General features: G+C 24.9%; 1 protein-coding gene across 3 annotated transcripts; it reads left to right on the top strand.

Moving 5' to 3' along the window:
• Positions 1 to 2,325: 2,325 nt before the first annotated feature.
• On the top strand, positions 2,326 to 26,158 carry LOC112599018 (ubiquitin carboxyl-terminal hydrolase puf). Of its 3 annotated transcripts, XM_025345720.1 has the most exons (44): positions 2,326 to 2,492; positions 2,558 to 2,654; positions 2,709 to 2,905; positions 3,015 to 3,231; positions 3,292 to 3,509; positions 3,582 to 3,880; positions 3,944 to 4,162; positions 4,243 to 4,522; positions 4,583 to 4,846; positions 4,920 to 5,458; positions 5,791 to 5,918; positions 6,157 to 6,453; positions 6,511 to 6,836; positions 9,277 to 9,806; positions 9,864 to 10,052; positions 10,483 to 10,743; positions 10,828 to 10,915; positions 11,009 to 11,205; positions 11,275 to 11,670; positions 11,731 to 11,842; positions 11,903 to 12,114; positions 12,179 to 12,347; positions 12,405 to 12,637; positions 13,216 to 13,419; positions 13,868 to 14,040; positions 14,928 to 15,345; positions 15,408 to 15,652; positions 15,722 to 15,845; positions 15,908 to 16,095; positions 18,180 to 18,288; positions 18,370 to 18,531; positions 18,587 to 18,793; positions 19,345 to 19,515; positions 19,584 to 19,839; positions 20,795 to 21,060; positions 21,656 to 21,846; positions 21,916 to 22,093; positions 22,162 to 22,398; positions 22,474 to 22,726; positions 23,436 to 23,668; positions 23,735 to 23,938; positions 24,606 to 24,743; positions 24,833 to 25,073; positions 25,666 to 26,158. In XM_025345720.1, the coding sequence occupies exons 1-44, from the start codon at positions 2,444 to 2,446 to the stop codon at positions 25,824 to 25,826; spliced, it is 9,876 nt and encodes a 3,291-aa protein (XP_025201505.1). In that variant the 5' UTR covers positions 2,326 to 2,443; the 3' UTR covers positions 25,827 to 26,158. The 3 variants fall into 3 exon arrangements, with proteins under 3 accessions (XP_025201505.1, XP_025201504.1, XP_025201503.1); XM_025345719.1 differs by having other exon boundaries at positions 2,562 to 2,654; positions 12,179 to 12,637; XM_025345718.1 differs by having other exon boundaries at positions 12,179 to 12,637.
• Positions 26,159 to 26,247: the final 89 nt, after the last annotated feature.

Genomic DNA, 26,247 nt, shown 5'->3' with positions numbered 1-26,247 from the left:
TGGTTGATCAAAATAATTTATGGATAAATCAGTGAGATAAATACAGAAATTTTGCTGTTTAAAATCTCTGATTAAATAATAATATGATTGTTTAGTTGTGATATTTTCACAAACACACCTGCGTCTTTGTGGAGCAAAAGCACACGGACCCATCCGTGCTTCATATATCGGATACAATGGTCGGTATTGAATGCGCATGCGCCTACATACTATAATATTATTTCATGTTTTATATGTATTTAAGCAAACCAACAATTATTTTATTTTATAATTTATTTGACGCAATTGATTTCCAACTTAATTTATTGTTTATTACAGTATGATATTTTAAATGAACAAGTTATATTAAACATTTCTGTCAAGTTATCTAGGAATTTAGTTAATATATTTTCTATTTGAATTTTTAAACAATTAAAATGTTAATATATATAAGTAATATGGTAATAATAGTGGTGTGTGTATAAAATAGGTAAACATTTTAATAAACATATAACGTTAGTTGATTTAATATAGTATACTGTAGTCTATAATAGTTAATTACCTACCTGATCTACACTTGTTTGTAATGTCTTTCAGTGTTATAACCTTCCTGTTTCATGGAGCAACTTATTCTGAATTAATTTTATTGGCGTTTAGGTCCATTAATCGTCAATGGCGTCGCTGTTTCGGCGTTACCTGCCGTTAATTTGGGAGAAAACTATACATAGTACGAGATATTGATATTATGAATTTATTGAGTTTCGTAATGACTAGTGCATTCTTCACGATCTGTAAATAAATATTTGCTTCACAGTCCTTGCTTTAGTGTTCTGAAATTAAACAATAATACATGTTAATCATTATTAGACCCGCACCAGGAGCCGTAAATACAACACCTGAAAACAGAAATTGCAGCACTCACGAGGTTATACGTTTGTCGAGTGTATGTTTTCCTTTTTATACACACCACTGTAAATAACATAAATACCTTTATATAGTAGTATTTTAACTGTTCTGGGCATATGCCTTTTCCGTTGATGTCGCCTTGAGAACGCAAGTTTTGCAATCGTGTAATTAAAATCTACAAAGTTTGAATCCTTTATAAAGTTTGCTAACTCTCGAAATCTTGGAATCGATAAATTGCTCACTAACTTCATTGAGACTTTGAGTATACAAACCTCAAAATTAAAATGGAAAATATGTATAAACAATAAGGTAATAAGCGTATCACAAGTCAGCCCAGAAATAATAAAATTAAATGCCTATACTAGCATATAAACACATGAAATAATATAGGTTCTTGGTTCTTGCTTAAGTTGTTATAATTTGAATCAAAAGTAATCGACTATATTAATTTCTACATAATTATTTATCATTAGAATTATATGCAATGTCTTCATTATTTATGCACACCACCTAAGATGAATTTCACTCAAACTCAGAATCTAATTCTGATGGTCTTAAAAATCCTGAGAAAATAATACTGCCATAACTTAATTTGTTTTATAATCTGTAACTGATATTCCACATTTTATTATTGTTGTAAACTTTATTTAGTATTGAATAAAATAAAATATTTTCTTTGGCAACGTTTAAGGTCTAACTTTATATTACGACCAAATTTAAAATGTTTAAAATTATTTAGAGAAAATGTATTAGAGGTTCATCACCATTAATATACTTTATTTAATATAATAAATTGTCTTTAGTATTAGTAAATTAGTATAACAAAGATATGATAGTGATGATATTATAAATACAGTATAGCAATACGTACCGAACGGAAGTACAACAGAATGTTGCTAAAGTAGGATGTTAAAACCATAGCTGATAATATTATGGAACTGAAATTTTTTTATAAATAAGAAGTTAGTAACACGTCGGGTGCATGGTTACATTAACATTTTATCGAAATGATGTAATTTGGTGGAACACTGGGAAAACAATTTTTTATCTTGCTCAAAACCACAAAAATATATAACCTATTATAATTTATATATTATGTAAAAGTTAGGATATTGTACGTGTGAGTATAATTATAGACCTAAAATCCAAAATAGAATAGTACATACATATTTATAATTATTTCAAACGTATTATATAAGAGTAAAACTAAAAAGTACGTAGGCTGAACTGCTGAAACTCATTGCAAAGTATCAAACCGAAGATCCTGTAAATATAGTGTTGGCAGCACTGTTAACGTGATATCGTGTTATAGCCGCATAACCTACTTTATTTTTATTCTTAAAAGTTAAGAAAAATAGATAAATATATATTCATATGTGTGTAAATATATATATAATATGTATATTATATATAATATACATACATATGTATATAGTAATTTTGTGTACATTTTGTTTTCCTAAATTTTCGTAAATTTTTATTAATTTTGATGAGTGATTTTTATTGAATTATGTGTTATACATACATCCCTTAGAACACTGGCTCGTACACTAAAAAAATGTGTGAATGTGAGACATGTATAGAGTTTTCAAAACTATTGAAACCATGTATGTATTATAAATATCTTTTAAAATTAACTTTTATCTGGTTTTAATTGTTAATTTTTTTACAGATAGAGATGCTAGTGCAAAGAATGACTTTAGTTGTGTAATTCTATCTAAGTCTGAAGTGAATCAATTGGTTGTTTTTGTCCAAGCTTTTATGCAAAGGTAATCAATTAATAAATAATAATACTATCACTAATTTTTATTTTTTTTTAATAGGCAATGTCTTGGTGGATTTCAAGATAGAAAAAACTATGAACAGTTTCAGTGGATTACACAATGTTTTGTTTTGTTAATGACTAATTTGTTAAAATCTTATAAAGGACAAGATAATATTATCTATCCAGCTCGTGACGATGATGATGCTGAAAGTAGTCGTAAATGGGAAAATTTACTAGCAAATTTCAAAGACGAAGGTGAATTATTATTAGTATTTTTAAATTTAAATCTTAATGATGTATATTGTACTGTTTTTCAAATAAATATACCAGTTTGTGCTTATATTTTAATTTTTTTTTTTTATAGAGTTACAATGGACATTAGCAGAAATGGAAAAACCACTACATCTCATGACAAAAGTTTTTTTAATGAATTTTCCATTATATGTGGCTGTAAAACAATACCCACATTACAAGACAGAAGAAGTAACTCAACAAGAAGTTTCAGCAATGAATCATTATTGCGATGTTCAAGAAATCGATATGCCATTATTACTTTTAAGAACTGTCAATATGTTTTGCCGGTATATTATTTAATATAATTCCTTGATAATTTTTGTAAACCAAGCATTTTATTTATTTAGGGTTGGTGGTTTGGAAGCAGTTATGTCTTGTTTTGATTATGAATCATTGCCATTAACTATTGCAAATCCTATTGTTATACTTGCTTGTAATGTAAAATTGTGGCTAAATTATCACACAAATGTTCATGCATTTGTTCCATTAAGATCAAAAGTTCTAAGATTTATGTGTAATTTATCTGATAAAGAATTGAGGACTCCTGCAGCTAAAACGATGGCTGGTAAATATATTAATTTTAAGTAAAATTTATAAAATTTCATTTAATAAAAAACCTTGTTAATTATATTTTTAGATTTTATGTGGAGTTCAAACAAGGATGGTCATACTTCTAATTTAGATAAAGATGGTCTTGAATTGGCATTTAAGTATTTTACATCTCCAACATTAACAATGAGGCTTGCAGGAATATCTCAAATCAATAGTCATATAGGATCCTTAAATGAACTTGTTCATGTTACTGCAGCAACATTATCAACATCATCACAGTCTAATGATATGGTTACTATTGAACAGATTGGACACAATTTAGCAACTTGGCTTGTTCATCGTAAAATTATATCTCATGTGTTTGGGCCAAATTTACATGTTGAAGTATGTGTTGAGATAAATGTGATAAATTAAAATCAAATTAATAAAAATGAAAATCTTTTTCAGGTAATTAAACAGTGTAGTATCACACTTAATTTTTTAGCCTCAGAAGGTAAAATTACTAATGAACATATTGATACTATTTGGCAAGCAGCACAGTTAAAACATTGTAGCAAACAAGTTTTTGATTTATTACCCGGTTTTATCAAACATTTAGAACCCGCTCCTGTATTACATTTATATCATTTATTAAGGAAATTAGAACCAAAAGAGCATACTGAACAAGTAAATTAATACTTAAAATTAGATATTATAAAATATACATTAATTTATGAAATTTAATTTTTATTATTTATGTATTATAGAGCTTATTTTTGGCATCAGCTCTTACCAAATTTATTTGGTCAAGTATGGCAACTACAGCACGAAGTCATGAATTTTCCATTCCAAAAATGTCAAGGATTGTAAGTATACGTGATGGCCGTAGAATAGTGCGTTCTAATGATATGAGTACATCAGAAAATAGTGCTAGCCTCAATAGCAATTCCGAGGGCGAATCTAGTGATGAACGAAGTGATATGAGCGATGGTCCAACTCCTAGGAAAAAACCTAAAAAAGAAAACATTTTTGTTTATTCTGATAATGGTAAAAATGTTCTAAAAAAAATATATATTATTTCACTGTAAATTATGTATATTTTTTTAGAATCAATAGTTTTAGAAGGAGCAAAAATTGAAGAAATTGATGATGATTTTGATATTAATGAAAAAGATATTATTAGACCATCTAAACCGTTGGGTATGTGCAAAATAAGGCATTGTGTTAGAAAGAAAGCAATTAGAGATACAAGAATGAGAGTTATGAAACCATGCAACTCTAGTGATGAAGATTCAGATAAAGTTCAATTAAATCATTGTAAACTAGTAAAGGGTAGCAAACTTCAAAAACCAAGAGAAAAAATTAATAATCGTAAATAACACATTAATATTATTAAATTATTATTTCCATGATTTTATTTTATTTTTTTATTATATTATTTTAGACAAAAAAATACGAAATATTAAAATGAGGTGCATTAGAACTGATTGTACTGAAGATGATTCTGAATCTGATGGCGAAGAAGATGACGACGAAGAAGACGAAGATGAGGATGAAGATATTGAAGATGAAGATAGTGAATCAATGGAAGCTATGGAAATTGGCATATCACCCATTGATACTACTACAGACCAGCAGGTTCCATCTACACTTATAAATAGACAAATGCTAGAAGATTATAGTGGAGATGAGAACAGTATGTCATCTCGTATGTCAAATAAATCTGACAAAAATATGGCTGATTTTGATGGAGAGGATTCAGGTTGTGATGAGGAATTATTGCAACTTGCAGCACGTGCTCAGACTCATTTATCAACACAACAGTTAAACCATATGGCATTTCATTCTAATTTTCAAACTAGTAAAAATGCCCATCCTTGTACTCAAAATATAACTACAACAATATCTAACCAGTTCAATATAGAAAATGTTTGTAAACCTGGTTCAACATTATTGTGGGATTTACTTCAAGATGATAATATTGTGAGTAATATACAAACAATTTTTGATTCATATTTTTAGCATAAATTTCTAGGTAAATTATTTTTAAGTTATGTTTAAATTACATAATATCAATAATGAGAACAATTAAAATTTTAACTTAATGATTTTTTATGTTTTTGAAATTTAATTTAAGTATTGGAAATTATTTTAGAAAATACTATTAAAAAAGTTATAGTAAAATAAATTTTATATTTAGCTATTTGTTTTTGTGAGCTTATCTCATCGCAAATCAAAACAATCCTTTAATAAGGAAGCTATAAAAAAATATTTACATGTGTTTTATTAATTTTAAATATATTATATTTTTTCAGACACTCTTAGGTGAATCATTAGCTTTGGAAGCAGAAAAAGCATTATTTAATTTAGTGTGCTTTAATACTGATCGTGCTATCAGAATGAAATTCATTGAAGGCTGTTTAGAAAATATACAAAAAAATAAGTATGTTAAACCATGTCTAAACCTTTTTTGTTTTTAAAAGTCTTATTTTTAAAAAATGACAAGGAAAAATTGTAGTATTAGTAAAAATTAATGCTATGTAAATTTGCATGTAAAAAAAATTGAAATTTTTTAATAATTTATTTAATTAGTGTTTACTTGCTGAAATGTTATAATAATTACCATTATGAATTATTATTTTTAATAAAATGTATAATTACCTTTATGAATTTTGTTTTAGATCTGTAGTTATTTCATTAAGATTATTACCCAAGTTGTTTGCATCATTTCATCAATTCCGTGGAGCTTCATTGGCTAACCTTAATGTTGGGATGGATACTCGTCAAGTAACTCTATGGGCTGTTAAACACCATAGCATGATTGATCGAGTATTTAACAATTTTCGGGAGTATTGTAAACAACATGCCAATAATTCTTTTGAAGATTCAGGATTTTATTCTCACCAAATTCATATAGAAGCTAGGTTACAATTTTTGACTCATATATATTCTTCAATTGGACTTCCAGATACTATTAAGTAAGTACATAACTACAATTTAATTAACATTTATTAAAAAAAAATTGAACTATTTAGGTTAACTATTGATGAATTGGATACGCTATGGAATTGTTTGGTATCTGATGAAATTTGTCGAGATGAATTATTTAATTGGTTATTACGTCAAGTCCGTTGTCGTGAACAACATACATTTAATGTTGAAACATTAACACATTTATACTGTGAAAAATTGTTATCATTAGCACCAGAAAGTTATACTATGACTGCTCTTAGTTTATTTACACAACTATGTAATATGGCTCAACAACAAGTATCTGGTGATTATTTGTTATTAGCAAGAAATGGGCATGCGGCTGCTATGGAACACTTATCAAGAATTGCATTAAAAGCATCAAATAATGGTAAGTTTAAAATCTATATTATAGTTAATCAGGACAGAAAAAAAAATTGTTTAGGTTTATTTAAAATTAAAATGTGATAATTTCTTAACATGTTAATCATTTGTTAAAATTTTATATTTAACTCGTTATGGTGTGCGTATATAATATGAACACTGCTACTCATGCGAAGAGAGATTCGTTTACTAGGTATATTTTATCATTAAAGTAATAATTTAAGGACAAATAAATATATAATAATATAATATAACTAATTAACTAACATGGAATTAAAAAATGCAACATTTTTAATTAATATAATAAAAATGATGAATCATTAAGTAACTATATCTTCATCTAACCTCGAAGAAATTATCTGACTTTTATTCAAAATAAATTTAAATCAGTAAAAAGATTAAAAAAATTAAACGAATAAATGAATAAAAACAAAAAATTTTATATTAATATATGTAAATAATTCTAATGCTGTTATTCGTGCGTGGAAGGATTTGCTTACATATCACGACTAATTATTTTCGAAATGCAATATTTTTTCTTATCAGAATAATAAAGTTGCCACCAATCGATCAATATATTTTCAATTAGTTTTTCTTATATGATACCATGAATTTAGAGAAATTACAATTACGAACAAGCCACTAATTTTCATCTTAAAAACAATGTGAAGGAAATTCTGACATGCGAGAAATGACCGGTTAATGTTATCAAGATTTTGCTTGAACTTTTTTTTTGTTTTTTTTGTTATAATATATTATAACATTAATCTATTTTTATAATCAATTTTATATTATATTTTTTTGTTAAAGTTAACTGGTAAAAGACAAAAGTTCCTAAGGAATAATCTTTCTACTTTTTAGAAGTATTAAATTTAAAGGTGTGGTTTTCAAAATCCTCAAACTCAAAGAAATACAAGTAGTTAAAAATAAGAAAAAAAAATTAATTTTGATTTCAAATTTAAACTGAATTATAAGAACATAAACAAGTTTAAGATGTTTGAGTTTGACAGCAAATTATTTATTTTTTCAAGTATAAACACTTTAAACCTATAACTTTGAACCATAAGTAATTTACTATCATTTTAATTAAAAATATATTATTTTCATTTTTTAAAAGATTTAAATAAGATTCAATATAAGTGTTGGAATTTTTGAAAAATTTTGTTTCTATCCTTAATCTTGAGAAGTTTTAGTTATAAATGATACTTAAGAAATTAAAATGTTTTATATTTCTGTTTGATATCATCTTAATAGCTTTAGTATTAGAATACTATTGAAATATTTGCTTTTGACATTATTATTTTATTATAGTTTTAAAAATATAAAATAAAACACTGTATTGAGAGATATTTAAAACTATTAAATGCTTTGATAAAAATTGGTTCTTTTTCACATTTCCACTTTTTCGTGAAACTTGTCTAAATTCCAGTGTGTCACCTGTTGATTTGTAGAATCAACTTGTTTTCTCTTTAAATACAGTACAGTATTTTATAAGTAGATACAGTTTCTATAATTTATTTCTTTGAGAAATATTCAAAACATTATATATGAAATCAATATATTTTATGTTTATTATTAGTAATTACTAGGGACCGGATTTATATGCAAATGCATATATGTATTGGAATGAGATTTTTGAAATCTAATGAGTATTTCCCCCGATTTAGATTATTTTTATTGAAATAACAATAATTTTATTTTACATATTTTAATGATTTTACCTATTAATTGCATATTTAATGCATATTAGTAATTTTTTTTATAGTGCATATTATTATTTATAGCACATATATTTGTTTTTTCATTATATTTTTACATTCACAGCCATAAAGTATCAATAAAATTATGACTGATCGTTATTGTTAAAGATAAGATGACATACTTATATGCAACGTATATTATTAATATAGATCAATTTTTGTTTTAATTTTTTATTAATGTGGGCTAATATTTTATAGATTGAAGATAAAGAATGTTAAATTGTGAAGATGACAAAATACTTTTTTATACTTTTAAAACCTTTTTATACCTTTTTTTTTTAATTAATGATAATTTTTTCCGTTATTTTAAATAAAATTAGATTCAATTTTTTAGAGCTTATTTTTTAGTATATTACAGGACTTTTAAATGCATATTTTGAGGATTTTTCGTGCATAAAAATCTGGTCCCTAGTAATAACTGTAGTAATATGGTATGTTAATACAATTATTTGATCACTTAAAAATGTATATAACAAATTAAATTATATAAAATATAATAAATGTGAAATTTTCAATGTACAATTTTGGGCAATAATGTTTATTGATTTTACTATTTAGTTTATGAACAATTCTTAATAATGAAATGTTTTTTAGGTATGATAATTTTTTTATGCCATCAATGTCTATGCTTATGTACTTATAAATTATGTTTTATATGTGTTAATTATTAAATCAATTTGATTTTAGATGTCAGTATGGCTGCTATACAGTATATAAACAATTATTATATGATGAATTTACAACTTGATAAGGAAGACAAGTTTATTAGTGAATGTGTATCAAATTTGTCAGTAGCTGCTGATACTTTGAATGAAAAAGAAGAATCTAGTCTTCTTTGTATACAACGAGCTTTGTTACTATTAAAAACTCACTTAGAAACATTTAAGAGAAAATATGCTTATCATTTAAGAAAATGGACTTTAGAAGGACATGGTATTATGAGTCATGTTATTCAGAATGATAAAAATGCAGCAACAATTAGATTAAATATCAGTCCTGCTATGTTAGATGAAAAGTTAACACTTGATATGCCTAGTACAGATTATATAGCTGATATGAGAGCTGAAATAGCTCATTGGTGGGAAAGTCAGAATGATAATTTAGCTGTTCAAAAAATATCTACAGATGGTAACATACGCATGATTGCATTAGGCCAAGAAATAACATCAGATTTTGATGAAAAAACTATTCAAGAAACTGGATTGAAAGATAATCAAGTAAATAATTTTTTGATGATCTAGGTGACAAGTAATTTTTTGAGTTATTTATTTTAGATAATATACTTATCATTGAGTACTTCTCGTAAGAAGAAACTTGGGGATCAAGATTTACCAGGATCTACACAATTTGTACCAACTAAAGAAAGTTCACCAACATTATTGCTTTTACAACCAAAAAATTTTGAAGTATTGTTTGGTCTCATGCATACTCTTGGATCAATGAAAACAATTGACGAAGAAGAAGTAATTTTTTACAATTCTAACTAAATAAGAGGAATCAAAAATGTTTTATGTTATCAGTTATCACTTTAGAATAAAAATGTAGAAAACTTAAAACTAAATAATCTAAATATAATTTTTAAAAAAAACAACAGTTTCAAATAAATGTCTAAATTTTTATTTTATTTTTTATTAAATGAATTATAGAAAATAATTTTTTTTTTATGATTATCAGTATCAACTACTTTATATAACTATTATTGGTTATTTTAACAAAATTAATTTAACTTCGCTTATGAGAAATTCGAAACATAGGTATGATAATAACATTGGTTCTTAAAGGTAATACAAGTTTAATATGATTAGTCTAATATTATTTAAGAAAAGGAATAAAAATATTGAAAAAATTAAAAACTGGCTTAATTTTTAATTTGAATGTTACTATTTTGTATAGAATGAAGTATTACATGGAAGAGCTCAAGTATTATCAAGAAGTGTTTGGGATATTTTGACTATACTTCCTACTAGTCCTTCAATGTTAGAATGTTTTAAACACTTTCCAACTCATGAATCAAAAGAAAAATGTCAAGTTTGGTTAAAAAAAGACTTAGATCCATCAAATTTACAAAAATTAATGTATTCATTGTACATTGTCGAATCATTAATTCAAGTAGGTGTTGAAAAAAATTCAGATGAAGATGAAATGATGTTAGAGGTATGTTTAAAACATAAAAAATATTTTTCAATTTTTAAAAAATCATGTCTTGCTTTTAAAAAAAAATTCAAACTTTATTTTTAGTTATCAACAAATGGATTATCTAATTCCTGGGGTGAATATTTTATTGAAAAGGGAGGTTTAGAACATCTCTTTACTATTTTGTTATCTGGTAAGTTATATTGTAAATTTTCATAAAAATATGTAAAAAAAATTGTGTCAAAATAAGATCTATATCTAATAATAAAGTATCAAACAATATTAGGTACACTTCAGGGTAACAGCGAATGGCATCAAGATTGCTTGGCTCATTTACTTAAATTACTTTGTCAACTTGGTGTATCACCAAATGATAGACGGCAGTTAGATCAATTTGAAGGACTAGGTTTTGATCCTTACTTTCGACCAAGAAAATCACACATTAAAAAGCAAGCTAATCTTGTTGTGCCAAAACTTAACAAAGTAATTTTTTCAATTTTTTTTATATAATATTTTTTTAATTTTGCTTTATATTTTTTATTTAATTTTTAGGAAATGTTAAAACTTATGAAGATAGATTTGGTGATACCTAGATTGATGAGTATTTTAAATGAGTTATCTTACCCTGGACACCCAAAAGATATAAAAACTGGCTTTTGGGGTCGAGCTCAAGTTATTCATTTCTTAATGACTTTGGTTTTATCATGGTCTCACAGTGTAAATGGTATTTGTGAAGCACTTTTAGAATCTAATCAGTTCTCCATGTGGCTTTGCAATCTTGTTCTTGAAGATCCAGATCCATTAGTCAGACATGAAATATGTGTTGCGTTATATCGACTTTGCGCTGTTCCCCCAGCAAATCGTACTGCCGCTACATTACTTTTATCTCAGTTAATCAAGTTCCTAGATAAGGCTGAATGCATGCAACCACAAAATATAAGACATGAAGTATGTATATTTAATTTATAAGTTAAAAAACTTACTACAGTAAATTATATTGTATTTTAGAATTCAATGAGGATAAATGATGAAGATAAACTTAATTATGGACCAGCTTGCCGAGATTATTTTTGGCTTATGTGTCGCCTTGTTAATTGCTTACCAAATGACATCATTCAAGGTAAATGAGTGAAAATATTTTTATTTAAATCAATATGTAATCTATATTTTATTATTTTAGAAAGTATTAAATTTCCACCAAAATGTATTATTGATATTGAAGCATTGGCAATACGTGTTTGGGAATCAATTGCATCTAGAGATTTTATTGAGACACATTATAGTGGCCTTCAAGATGATGGTTTAATTGGACTCTTAAATTTAATGTCAAATATATTAGGGCATAAACCTCCTTTTAAATTTAGTAAACATAGTCATAAAGTTTTAGACACAGTACGTATTGAAAAATGTATATATATATATATATAAATTAATCATTTTTATTTTAAAATTTTAGGTTTTTGAGTTTTTGTTTGCACTGCCTGACCCTCAGAATCGACAGTTACCTAAATGTAAATCTGAAAGTGCTCGATCTTCTGCTTATGATTTATTAGTCGAATTAGTTAAAGAAACTCCCAAAAACTATGAATATTTATACAAAAAATTGTTAGAACAACACAGTAATGGTAAATATTTTAACAGTAATTTTGTGCATTTGATTATTTTTACTAATATTTTTGTAGATTTAAATCGACTTCCATATTTATGGGATTATTGGCCTCATGATGATGGTCGATCTAGTTGTGGGTATGTTGGTTTAACAAATCTTGGTGCCACTTGTTATATGGCCTCTTGTATGCAGCATTTATTTATGATGCCACAAGCAAGGCGATCTATACTTGAAGCAAAATGTGATGAGTCTAATAAACATGCATCTATATTGGTCGAGCTAAAGAGAATGTTCGCTTATTTATTGGTATGATTGATTTGATAATAAAAATACCTTGTTAAGTTTAACTATTTTGAATTTGTAAAAAATGTTTTTTCACCCAATAATTACTGATCTTAAAATTATATTTTAGATTACAGGAAATCAGTAAATCAAGAATTTAGTTCAGTTTATATTTCATTTGAAAGAAAATGTATTACTATTAATGATTTTTGAAATATTCTTGATTTCTTCTTGTGTGTTTTAACTTATTTCTTAAGTATTTTTACAACATTAATATATTCCTTAAAATAAACTCTTCTATAGATTATCTACTTTAATAGTGAAATCTTGATGTCATCTTTGTTTTTAGACACAATATCTTAATCTTATAGTTTATAATGGTTTGTATTGTACCTTGTTTTCTGACAAAAATTGTTGCTTTATGCATTACCTCTATTCAGTAGAAAATTCCCTTTTGTGTGTAGATATTATCAAAGGCCTATATTATTTTATACTCTTATTGTTTTTAAACACTATAAATTTGATAGAATTTTAATTTTCAAGAGTCTAGAATTCATTTAGTATAATGCTTGTGTTTAACTATAATATTTTTTTCATTTTAGGAAAGCGAAAGAAAAACTTATAATCCTCGTAGCTTTTGCAAAGTTTATACAATGGATCAACAACTTTTGAATACTGGTGAACAGAAGGACATGGCTGAATTTTTTATCGACCTTGTATCTAAACTAGAAGAAATGACGCCTGAATTAAAAACACTTGTTAAAACATTGTTTGGAGGTGTAATTAGCAATAATGTCGTTTCATTGGTTTGTATGATTATAATACAATTTTATATTACTAATAATACATTTACAAAGTTCTTATAATTTTTAATAAAATATTTATATAGTTACTTATTAATTGGCATATCAAATTTGTATGCATTTAGAAAAATAGATATTTTTCTCTGCTTTACATTATACAATATTTTCATTTTTCACTGAATTTATAAAAAATATTGACATTTGCTATATTAATATATTATTAAGTTGTATATATTAGTTCAGTTAAAATTTATTTTTATTAATAATTTATATACATTGAATTTAAATTATATTTCTTAATTATAACTTAAACTTTAAATTATAAATTTGTATTATTTTCTTGAAAATTTATAGTCTATTGACAATTTCTAGTAATAAATAAATATTGATGATAAATTATTTTAAAAGAAGTTATAATTTTGTATTTTATATTAATTATTTAAATATTTAGGATTGCGATCATGTTAGTAGAACATTAGAAGAGTTTTACACTGTAAGATGTCAAGTAGCTGATATGAGAAATTTGTATGAATCTCTTGATGAAGTTACATTAAAAGACACATTAGATGGAGATAATATGTATACCTGTTCTCAGTGTGAGAAGAAGGTTCGTGCAGAAAAAAGGTAATTACATTTTAAATGTCATCACATTTTAGATTAAGAGCTGTGGATCTGTTTATTTTACAATGATAATTTTTTTTTTTGTCACTTTTTGAAGTAGTAAAAATGGGGGTTGTTTCTGGGATAACAAAATTAATTTAATTAATACTTTTTTAATATTGTGGGGGGGGGGGATCAAATGAGTAAAATTCCTAAAAGTAAAGTTTATAATTTAGAAAAACTAAAAACAATCTATGGAAAAATAGGAATTTTTATGCAAATCCAATTTTTGGCAAAATCGATTTTGTGTTATTAGAGGAACTTAAAATTGAGTTACTGTTGATACCTGAATTTTTTTCCAAAAGTGCATTATAATTTTATATGTACAAAACAATTTTCAAAATATTTCACCTCTTTTTAAGGTATTGATAGGTATTAGTTACTTCTAGTTTTATTTTTGTTTTTTTTTTTCTATTAATTTTTTGAAAGTTTAATATTTGATAAATTCCTTACAAGTAGTTCATATTGAAACAATGAAATCTAAAAAATGTATGACAATTATTTTTTTATAGACATTTTAAGTTCTAATTTTATTGAAATTACTTTTATAAATAATAAAAAATGATGTTTATTATTTTGTTATAACTTAAAAATGTACATTATTTATAAAAATACTTATTGTAGTACTAAAGTAAAATAGATTTAATTGCTAATGCATATCAAAAAACATACCCTGAAATATAGTTTCTGCATAGATTGAAAGATTATCAGTTTTTTGTGTATAATGTTATCATTGAATTCAAATTTAACATTTCCATAACAGTGATTCACTTTACACTTAATACACTGATCAGTATCCACTTCAATACCTGTTTTTATATTATTAAATAATAATGAATTTAATATTTCAGGGCTTGTTTCAAAAAATTACCACAAATTCTTTGTTTTAACACAATGAGATATACATTTAATATGGTGACTATGATGAAAGAAAAAGTGAACACCCACTTTTCATTTCCTATGATACTTGACATGTCTGGGTATGTTGAAAAACACTTGATGCCTCAGCATTATCTGGAAGAAAAAGAAATGAATGAAAATAAAGGAACAGAGCGATTGGATGAAAACTATCAATATGAACTGATTGGTGTTACAGTTCATACAGGGACAGCAGATGGTGGTCATTATTATAGCTTTATACGAAACCGAGAACGTACAAATAAATCTCAAACGCCAAGTACTGATCAATGGTATTTATTCAATGATGCAGAAGTAAAATTATTTGATGCTAGCCAATTAGCAGCTGAATGCTTTGGTGGAGAAATGACAGTAATATATATTTAAACTAATAAAATTTTCCAAATAAATGTTAAATACATTTTTTATTCTAGAGTAAAACTTATGATTCAGTAACAGACAAGTACATGGACTTGAGTTTTGAAAAAACAAACAGTGCTTATATGTTGTTTTATGAACTTGTTAAACCAACAGATCCAGAAATTGAAGAACATAATACTTCTAATGATATAGAAATATGTCCACCAATAAAATTGAGTAGTGAACTGGAAGGATGGATTTGGAGGGATAATAGACAATTTTTACAAGATAAAAATATATTTGAAAGTGCATATTTTCAGTAAGTATTTAATATTTAGTATTTTTCTTAGCAAACTATTATGGTAATATTTATTAATTTTTTTTTAAGATTCATGTGGCAAATATGTGCATTTATTCCTCAATCTTTAGAAGATACGGATGAATTAGCTGAACTTGCTACAAAGTTGACTTCAGCTTTTTTTTTGGAAACTTATATACATGCTAAAGAACGAGTAAGTAATTTTTATTTGATCTTGATTATTTTAGTATTTTTTTTTGAATTTTATATTTTTAGTCTACTCTAATGCAATGGACGGAATTGTTAACTAAGCAGTTTAGTGCTTCACAATCTGGTTGTGAATGGTTTCTACAACAAATGAGTGTTGATGGATGGTGGCCACTTAAGATTTTTATTAAATGTCCAAATCAAATAATAAGACAGACATTTCTTAAGTTGTGCATACACGTAATTCAGCAAACTAGGTAATTAATATTAATAAAAATATTTATAGTATTTTAAAATATCTCATAAACCTATAAATAAAGTACAAATTTATTGCACAACCGCATATTTTTGGATCTTTATGAATCAAAGTATCCTACTAATTATATAATTTGTTAAAAAAATGTATTTTTAACATTTTTGAAGTTTAACTTTAATTACATTTTTTAATGAAAATTTGCTTTAAATTTGTAGACAGTTGTTGAGCGGAGCAATGTGTACTAATAATCATTATTTACATTTAGGTTATAGAGGTTAAAATATTTAGAAAATGTTGAGAATTTTTTGAAATTTTAAGAAGAAATAATAAACGTTATTCATAGTTATAAACTCTAAAAGAGTAGCTTTATAAATAAAATGAAATAGTATTTTTTCTAAAAAAATTAAATTACATATGACAAAGAAGTTTAACTTGATAAAATGTTGGTGCACGTTAAGAGACTAAATTAGTGATTTAAAGGGCAGAAGAAAAAAAATATGGCATCTACTTGAGAACCAATTTCAAGGTAGGTTAAAATGTAAAAAGTGATGCTAAACTTTTTATGACGGTAGATTATACGAGTCTGAAGCCATGTGGATTATTGTGAATTATGTGATTGAAAGTTCTTTCAATGGAAGAGTAGATAATGGATTCAAAAAGTTTTACTATTTGAGAAAGAACAAAGATGGGCTTTCAGTTAGACATATCAGAAAGGTTATAAAATTTTATTTAGCATGTTTTTCTCATGTTAGAAAAAAATTCCTTCATTTAAAAATCATTATAAGAAAATGAACATAGGAAAGGCTAGGAAGTTTTGGCAGTTGTAAAGTAATCGGAAAAAATGTTTCAGGCCTGTTTGAATAATTATTTTTTTTAATAATCAAAGAGCAGAGAGTACAATTTCTTATAAGAAAGAGCAATTAGAGATTTTCAAATGTGTAAAACTTGGAAAATAGATTTGCTGAGTTTAGTAGGTCACCTGATACTTACCAAAAACGTGTAAAGAGAAAGGGATTAAAAAGTGTTGCTTTAGAACTCTAGTGAATTTCTAAAAGTAAGTTGAATTGGAGGAGAAGTAGCTTTTAGTGTTATTTATAAATGTTTGATAGTCAGAGATATAAGTAAGTACTTACTTTTGGTTCGTAGCTCAGAGAAGGTAGTGTAATTGAAGGTTCTATTTGTCTGCTTGAGTACTTAATGAGCGCATTTTTTCTTCTTAGTTAAAAATTTTAGGAAAGGAGAAACCTAACAGAAGAATTTTGGAGTTATAAATATCTTGTTTGGATAAATTTTTTAATTGAATTTAGAATTTCATCAATAAATACTATGTCATTGTTATTGATGGCATAATTACTAAACGTAAAATACTAGTTGAAAAAGTTGAAGAAGATAGAAACAGATTCATAATTGTTAGCTTTGAAGTCGTAATATAAACGAGTAATACCAAGCCTCGATTTATTAGGGTAATAGAATTTGATGATCATTAGAGAGTGGTAGAGGTTAAAATTAATTAAAGAAGGATTTTTGAAGAAATTGATTGTTAGAGCTAGAAAAGATTTATTCAAGGATGTTTTCCATTGAAGATATGGTTTAGGTGAAAGAAGTTTAAAAAAGAAAAAACATCCATGGAGAAAATGTTTAGAGTAAGACTCCAAATTGATGATGAATGATCATTTTAAATTTTCATCTTTTACTTATTAACAGATAGATGTCATAATTTCATAAAAAAATAAATAAATAATTATTAAATATTGTTTAATTATAAAAAATGAAAAGAGCACTTTTACATATATCTTTTCAAACTACCATTTGTATTTAATGTTTTAAAATAAATGTTAAATTATTTATTTTTTGTGTGTATGTTGTTTATTTGAACATAATTTTTTTTCCAGTAAAATTTTTTACATTTTAATTATTATTATTATGATATATTTTCATAATTGTTGCTGCTTATTAATTACATATTTCAATACTTTTTATGCATATAAATCTGTACTCAACTTATAAGAATTGTTAGTTACAAATAATAACTTAATTTTTATACATTTTAAATATTGATTATAAATAATATTGAATTTATTTTAGGCCATATATTTGTTTTTTCAATGATACTTATATGAATGATGATAAAAGTGAATATATGAAACCTAGTGTATCATGTCTAACTTCATTTATCCGTACATTAGTATCTTTAGTAAGTATTTATTATATTTTTACTGTATTAAAATTATAATGCATTTTACATATAATCATTTATTACATTTTAATATTATAGATGGAACAAAATATCAAAAATTGTATTCGTAATATGACTGAATATTTTGCAATGTTACATGAATTTAGTAAATTAGGTGATGAAGAAAGCAAATTTCTTATAGCTATTCAAAGCATTACTACAATTGTAAACTTTTACTTGGGCTTAAAAGGACATGAATTTGTAAGTTAAACATCCATATTTATAGGATGTATTAAATAAAGTTTATAATTTATAGAATGACAATCCTAATAATATTAATGGTGCTGACTGTGAAGAAGAAGAAGAAGACACGATTCCAATGTCAAATGCAGATCGAAACAAGCCACCTTTGTCTCTTGAAAAATTAATTGCTCTTGTAGTTTCATTAGTAGAAAAGTCAAGAAATATTTCCGGTCAATTAGAGCTATCAGATAATGATTTATATGTTTTACAAGGAATGAAGGTAACATTTAGTATTATTATTATTTAATATAATACATATCTTATATAAATGTGTGACAAAAATGGTAGGGATTGTATAAGAAACAACATATTAATCTGCCATTTTTGTCACACAATATTTAAAAGACTTTGTATATCTATAACCAGTGCTCGAGTTGGAAAAAAATAAGAAAGGAAGTTCATTCGCCCAATTTGAGCACTGTTTATATCAACAAACTAAAATACAGAGACTGCACACCAACAGGTTGTTAATAGTACCAGTTGGTCAGTGAAATCTCATAGAATTTATAATTTGTTATTATATTTGAGTAACTTAATCTTTTAGTCACTTCATTTTTATAAATTTATCAGAACTTAAGAGTAATTTAAAGTAATACTTCTGAATAAATGAATATCAGTTATTTAAATCAGCTGAAATGATGTACCACTGTTCTCTGCGATTCATTTTTTATTGATATATACTAACCAGAAAATGATTATTTATTCCCATTCTTTGTTTTATTTTGCGGTATAAAATATTATATTTATATAGTTATTTAATAATATTTTTAGGGGTTCCCATTCATAATTCAACAAGTGAAAGATAATACAAATTTACACATGACAAAAAATCTTATATTTTCTTTATGCCGTAATGATTCATCACAAAAGAATGCTTTACTTGCTAATGAAATTATCAGTCAAATTTTAAATATTATACAAAAAAATGTTAATAATTCTGAAGTAAGAGTATTTATTTAAATTAATTTAAATATAAATGTGGAAAAAAATAAATAATGTTTGTACTTTAGATTACTCAGCCATTTTTCAAAATGTTAACTTTACTATCTGAAGGTAGTGTCAGTGGTAATGGTGGATTACCATCTTTTACTGAATTCATACTAAAACTTTTATGGCAGTCAACTGAAAATGGACCTCAAGTAGCATTGGAATGGCTTGGTCTCCAAGTGCCTCGTAATAAGCAAGTATCTGCTTGGGTACTTAATGGTATGGACACATGGGTTGAACGATTTTTATTAGCACATGGAAATGCTCGAGTTCGCTCAGGTAAACTTATTGTTATAAGTATTTAAATTAATAATTATAGTTATTGAATAAAATATATTATAGTATTTTCAATACTGTTATAGTATTATGTATATTAATGAATATTATTAATTTTACGAAAAAAAAAATATTACTTGTGGAAAACATTTGCTATTTAAAAAATTATAATACAATTTAACAAGATTAGATAAATTTTACTGATATGATTTATTATTTAAAAAAAACATTGATATAATTAGATTTAATTAAGTAAGAAGTAAGAAATTATAAATTTAAAAATAAATTACTTATTTATTTGTTTATACAACTTTTAATAATCATTTTTTGTAATTAAGTAATAATTGTATAACATTATATGTATAAATAAATTATAAGCCAAAGATCAGCTTATGGCCAAGCAGCTCAAGCTTAAATTTTAATAATAATCATAGTAATTTTGTATTGAAGCTTACTTCAAAAGTTTAATCTATATGTAATTTTTAAAATATTAGACATCATTACTATTAATAATGGAATTATGACAAGAGTAATTTTAATGATATAATTTTTAAATAATCCTTCCGAAATTTGTAGTATACTATTTAATTCATTCTGTCTTATTGTAATTTCTATTTTTGTGAATTTATTTCCTTTATATTAAATTAGTATAATTAATGCTTACCTTACTGTAAGTTATGATTTTATGAGTAAACTTAATACATTTTTAGTTGAAAACTTAAATTTCTATACAAATTGTTGTTAAGCTACTTTGGGTTATCATCTAAGAAGGATATACGAAAAAAATACTCAGTGTTTACAGTAATTGGTATAAAAGAAAAATTCAAGAAACTTGGTTAACTTTTCAACCAAATTATTGGGATTTAAATATTTAGCTTATAAATTTATTAAAACAATTAAAAATATATTTAAACATACATACTAAGTTTGCAGTTATTAATTAAAATGTTTATTTTAGCTGCCAGTATGTTATTAGTATCATTAGTTCCAAACACTCAATTTCGACAAGCATATAGATCAGCAAGAGGCATGTGTACATTACAAAAAGAAGTATTATTGGCATCAGATGCAAAAGAAACACTACATGAAATATTTAAATTTCTTTTAAACCTCTTAAAAACAGCCAAAGAGTATACAGATACAACCCAACATGGATCATCCAAACTAACTGCCTACTTTGTTTTGCTCAATTATTTTTTGATATCAAGGACAGAAAAATTGATGGTAAAGATTTTAATAAATTTTTATTTTTAATTATGAAGAAGATTCAAACTATTCTAAGAAATAATATAAAAGAATAAAATATAAAAAATATAAATACAGTTTAATATACAGTTTTAATTGGAATGTGAATTTTGTGTAGCTATCACATTTTGAAGTGCTAGTTTACTTCAATTATCAAAGTTGATGTTAGTTTCTTGTAGAATTTTTATCTAGTTTGCACTTTGGAGGTAGAAATTCCAAAGACTTGAGTAATTTATTTAGCGAGAACACATAAATGTTTGTGCAGTACTAATTTTCAACAAAATCTCTAGAAAATAATGAATAATGATTGAAAAGACTTATTACACCTTTATTCAGAATTTTTTTGATGCAAATAGATTTTTGTTGAATTAAAATTTAATGCATTCATTATCCATTATGATAACTTATGTAGGAATATTATTCAGATAAAAGGTACTTTCAACATTTCCTAAGAAGTAGAAACAATGTGTTTTTTATACAAAAAATGTTAAATTTATTATAATGTTAAAGCTAATATCATGATAAACATAACTAAAGCATATGTTAAAAATTTTGGTTCTTTAAATATTTTCAGTTTGGACCACATTTAGTTGAACTTTGGCAATTATTTCATCCCAAACTTTCTGAACCAGCCATAGCAATACATCATAACAAACAAAGCTTATTGATGTTATTCTATAATGTTTTATCTGACTGTATAGAAAATGTACAAATACTTGTTCAAGATCCATACTTTGTGAAAAACATAGCATTCAATTATATTTTGTAAGTAATTTAAATAAAAATGTACATTTTAATAATTGTAAGCTTATCATTTCATGAGAACTTTTTTAGAGCTGATCATGATGATCAAGAAGTAGTAATTTTCAATCGCACTATGTTACCAGCATATTATGGCCTTTTAAGAATATGTTGCCAACATTCTAGAATATTTTCTAGACAATTAGCTGGGCATCAAAATATTAGTTGGGCTTTTAAGAATATTTCTCCTCACCCTACTCAATATGCAGCTGTAAGATAATTATGATATTTTATATTTGTATTTGTCTTAATTATTTTTTTATTCATATAATTGTTTAGGCTGTTGATGAATTGTTCAAGTTATTACAACTATTTATTAAAAAATTCCCGGATTCAACTGATCAAGAAATTTCTGAAATAAACCAATATAGAAGAGAAACGATACAATTATATGTATCAAATTTAGATGGAAAAGCTGGCTGGGGTACTTTAATACCAGTTGCTAAAATTCTATTAGAAAATGATGAAGATAAATTATATTTTATTCATAATCGTGGATTGGAAATGTGTTTTGAAGTAATAATTTAATTTTCCAAGTAATAATTAATAATTACATTTAAAATATTAATAAATTATTGATTGGTATTCTAGGGTTTTCAAACATTACATAATATGTATCATGAAGCTACTGCTTGCCATGTAACTGGTGACTTAATTGATATGCTTGCTTTAATTGTTGATATCACAAAGTGTTTACAAAGAAGTCATGAACAGAACAAATTGAATGAAAAAGAAACACCACGTACTATAATATTGACATATAAAGAATGGCCAGATATGTTAAGAAAATTAGTTACATTACTCAATACATACAATCCTAAAGAAATGAGACAATTAGTATTAGGTAATATTATTTAACCATTATGTATTTTATTTCATTGATTTTATTAAATTAAATTAAATATTTTCAAAATCTTAAATAAAAAAATAAATTTAATAGTAGAAAATATAATTTTTAGCTTATAAAAATTCTTATATAATATACATAGTTTTATTTCTGTCAGTAATATTTTTTTAATTAAATGGTTGTTAGTACAATGATATCTATACTCTGTTCCAAATAAGATAACTTGTGCAGAAATAACCAAATTATATTCTTATTTGTAATTTTTACATTATAAAAAGTATAATTATAGCTATCAAGTTAGTTGTGCAAGTTAATTATACTTATTTTGTTTCGTGGGTTAAAATTTTTCCTTGATTAATCATTAAAACATTTTTCTTTAATATTCATTAATTTAAAACTTTAAATTTAAAATCTATTTTTAAAATTAATTTCAATTTGTAAATACAAGCTAAATAAAACTTCAACACTTTTAAATTATCAAAAATAATACTAAAACATAGTTTAAAATTTGTGAAGTAATAATTTATCCCATACAACTTACTGAAAGTTCTTATAACAAAAAAAATAACTTTTCTTAAGAATGATCGAGTGTAACAAATTGAATAAATGTTAATTCTCAATAATTTAGTAATAAAAATATACTGTATTAAAATTGTTTAGATAGTATGAAAAAATTATTTTATTAAATTTTATGATTATTTTTCAGATCTATTAAAAGTACTTGTTGTATTAATGCCAATTGAAGTTATTAATGTACTTCAACCAATATTGACACATTGTCATGCTGTTTGTATGGACAGTAATAATGGTATGCCTATTGGTCCATATTTTCCTCGCCGTGGACATAAAGTACCCATGCTAAGTTTAAAATCAAATACAAGGCCTATTAGACCCATGGTTCAAATGGCTTTAACACATAACCAATTAGACTTGACTAAAGTAATAATATTAAAAAAAAAAAAGTTTTTTTTTTAACATTTATGCTAATTTTTTTAATTGTTTTAGGGCTGTGATCCTCATTATGATACAGAATTATCTGCATTTTATGCACCATATCACGATTTCATTGATGTGATGTGTCGTACTGCTGTTAATAATGACTGTTTGACTGAACCTCTTGTAGCACTTAATGCAATGATTGGATATGAATCAATTCCTTTACATCACACATTTTTTCCAAAGTTTTGGCTCGATGTGCATAATATGAATGTAAGTATATACAGAATGAATCAAAATTTAGAATCAACCATTTTATCATATAAATTTAAAATATTCACGATATTGAAAATGTTAAATGCAAAAGGTTTTTTATTTAAAATGATAAGTTATTAATAATTCTTACTTTTTTTTTTTTTTTACAATGTTATGGGGGGGGAGGGGGAGTCATCTTAAGAAATTCAAATGAGAACTTATATTTATCATAATGTGAAATTTTTTCGATATATTAAAATCTGAAAAAATTTCTTAAGAGTTAAAAACATTTAAAAATTTAAGTATCCCTCAAAATGCTCATCAAAATTTTAAATACTTATAACTTAAACTATTCGTCCAAATTTCAATTATTATGTATCAAAATACTCTGAAAAAAATTCTTATTGTGATTGCAAGAGAAGTATAAATTCACATTTTAATTTATTAAGTTAACCCCCAAACTCCCTTTAAATATTGGAAAAAAATTAAAATATAAAAGTTCTTATTAATTACTAATCATTTTAGATGTTTCTTGATAAAAAACCTTTTGTAATTAACATTTTCTCTATTATGAATATTTTATATTCAAATAGTAAAATGGCTGTAACATATTTTGAATTACCCTTTATGTAAGAGTTTAATAAAATGTTTAATAATTCTTAATTCAAAATTTTTATATTTTAAGGGGTCTAACTTACCGTATTTAAGATTGTTATCTAAAAATAATTATTTTGTCGATTATTTGGAATCTACACTTATTGAAGAACGTCTCAGTTTAAATAATGATATTATATATGATTTTGTTAGAACTTTTTTTCCTGAGGTAATTTTAATTCATAGTTATAGCTTAAAACAATTCACTATTATTTTGGGCCTATTATATTAATATACTTATATTGTTCAAACTAACAGATGGCTGCTAGTGTACTATCACATCACACTTTTGAATTATTGGAAAGTGTTATATATAACTTGCCAAATGACTTGGAAAAATTGAGTGAATTAGAAACTGAAAAAAGAATGTTATCTAATTTAAGGGCTTTAAGAGTTTGCTCTTTAGTTAAACCTCCTGTACAAGAACTAAAAGTAGTCTTAAGCAATATTAAAACGGCAGCTCAAAAACTAATAAGCAAATTGTGTCCTTCTACTTCAGGTAAACAAATTTTATTTTTATTTATAAGTTAGTATTAAAATTACATTTGAAATTTAAAAGTATAAAAAATAGTAAATTAAGTCTCATTTCACAATAAATTGAGTGTTAGTTTTGTTAACTTATAAATTGACATTATACAATTCTTTTAATAGAATAGAAATACATATTATATTTAACAAATTTACTATATAACTATGATCTATGACAATTAGTTTAGGCTAAACATTTATATAAAAAAGACAATTTTTCATAGAATTTAAAATTAAATGATGTTTAAAAATTGTAGTTTTTATTTATACACAATATTCTAAAATATATTTCAATTAGGTCATCAACTACTTTTTTTTTAGTTTTAAAAGAAATTTGGTATACAATATAAAAATTTATGAAAATTATGTTTGTAGTATTAAATATCTATCTTAATTACTTAAAACTGGTTTTACAGTTTTTTTTTTATACCAAACAGTGTATGTTTATAAAATATAACACAGTAATTAATTACCATAATAATTACAAATGTAACTGTGTTCTATAAAGTTACTACCTTGATTTTTGTGTGTAGTTATTAATGTAATTTAATTTTTTTATTTAGATGAAACTGATAAAAAAGATGAAGATGAACAGTTGTCCTTATTACGTAATATTGAATCTACTGCTGTTGAATTTATAGATGCCATTCCCTTACCAAAACATGAAAATTTGCCTAGCGACTTGGAAGATAAAGACATTGCTGGGCCACCAGATAAGACTTAATACAGGTTTTTTCTGTAGGTTAAAAAAACGCTGCTAGTCTTTCAAAACAAAACTGGATTATAATTTTTTTTTTTAATGAATTCATGTTTTTTTTAAATATATTATATAAAAAAAAAACATTTGTGATCTCCAAAAATGTTGCAAAGTTTTGTTTTTTTTTTTTTTTTTATTCAATCGACTATTTTGTAAAGCCAATAACTGTTGGGATTCGTTATTTTTATCAATTACTCTTGGATTTTATGTGGATAAATTCCATCATTTCCCTACTTTAATTTTATTCTTTAATTGTTTAAAAAATAATAATTTTAGTAAAATTTAAATAAAAAGTAATATGTTTTTATTATGTAATTATTAATTAATATTATTTATATCAATGAAAAAACTATATATAGACTTTCTTATGATAATTTTTAGATTAGTT

Source organism: Melanaphis sacchari, unplaced genomic scaffold (assembly GCF_002803265.2).
Source record: "Melanaphis sacchari strain LSU unplaced genomic scaffold, SCAv2.0 Contig4_pilon_pilon, whole genome shotgun sequence".
NCBI classification, from domain to species: domain Eukaryota; kingdom Metazoa; phylum Arthropoda; class Insecta; order Hemiptera; family Aphididae; genus Melanaphis; species Melanaphis sacchari.
The sequence above is the reverse complement of the archived record's forward strand: the minus strand, read 5'-3'. Positions and strand labels throughout refer to the sequence as shown.

What these genes read in the sequence shown, in the direction of transcription:
- LOC112599018 (XM_025345718.1), top strand. Translation starts at nt 2,444, where the DNA reads ATGTGTGAATGTGAGACATGTATAGAGTTTTCAAAACTATTGAAACCA. An exon ending in AAGAGAAAAAATTAATAATC is followed by an intron (nt 4,847 to 4,919) that starts GTAAATAACACA and finishes ATATTATTTTAG; the next exon opens with ACAAAAAAATACGAAATATT. An exon ending in GAAAATATACAAAAAAATAA is followed by an intron (nt 5,919 to 6,156) that starts GTATGTTAAACC and finishes ATTTTGTTTTAG; the next exon opens with ATCTGTAGTTATTTCATTAA.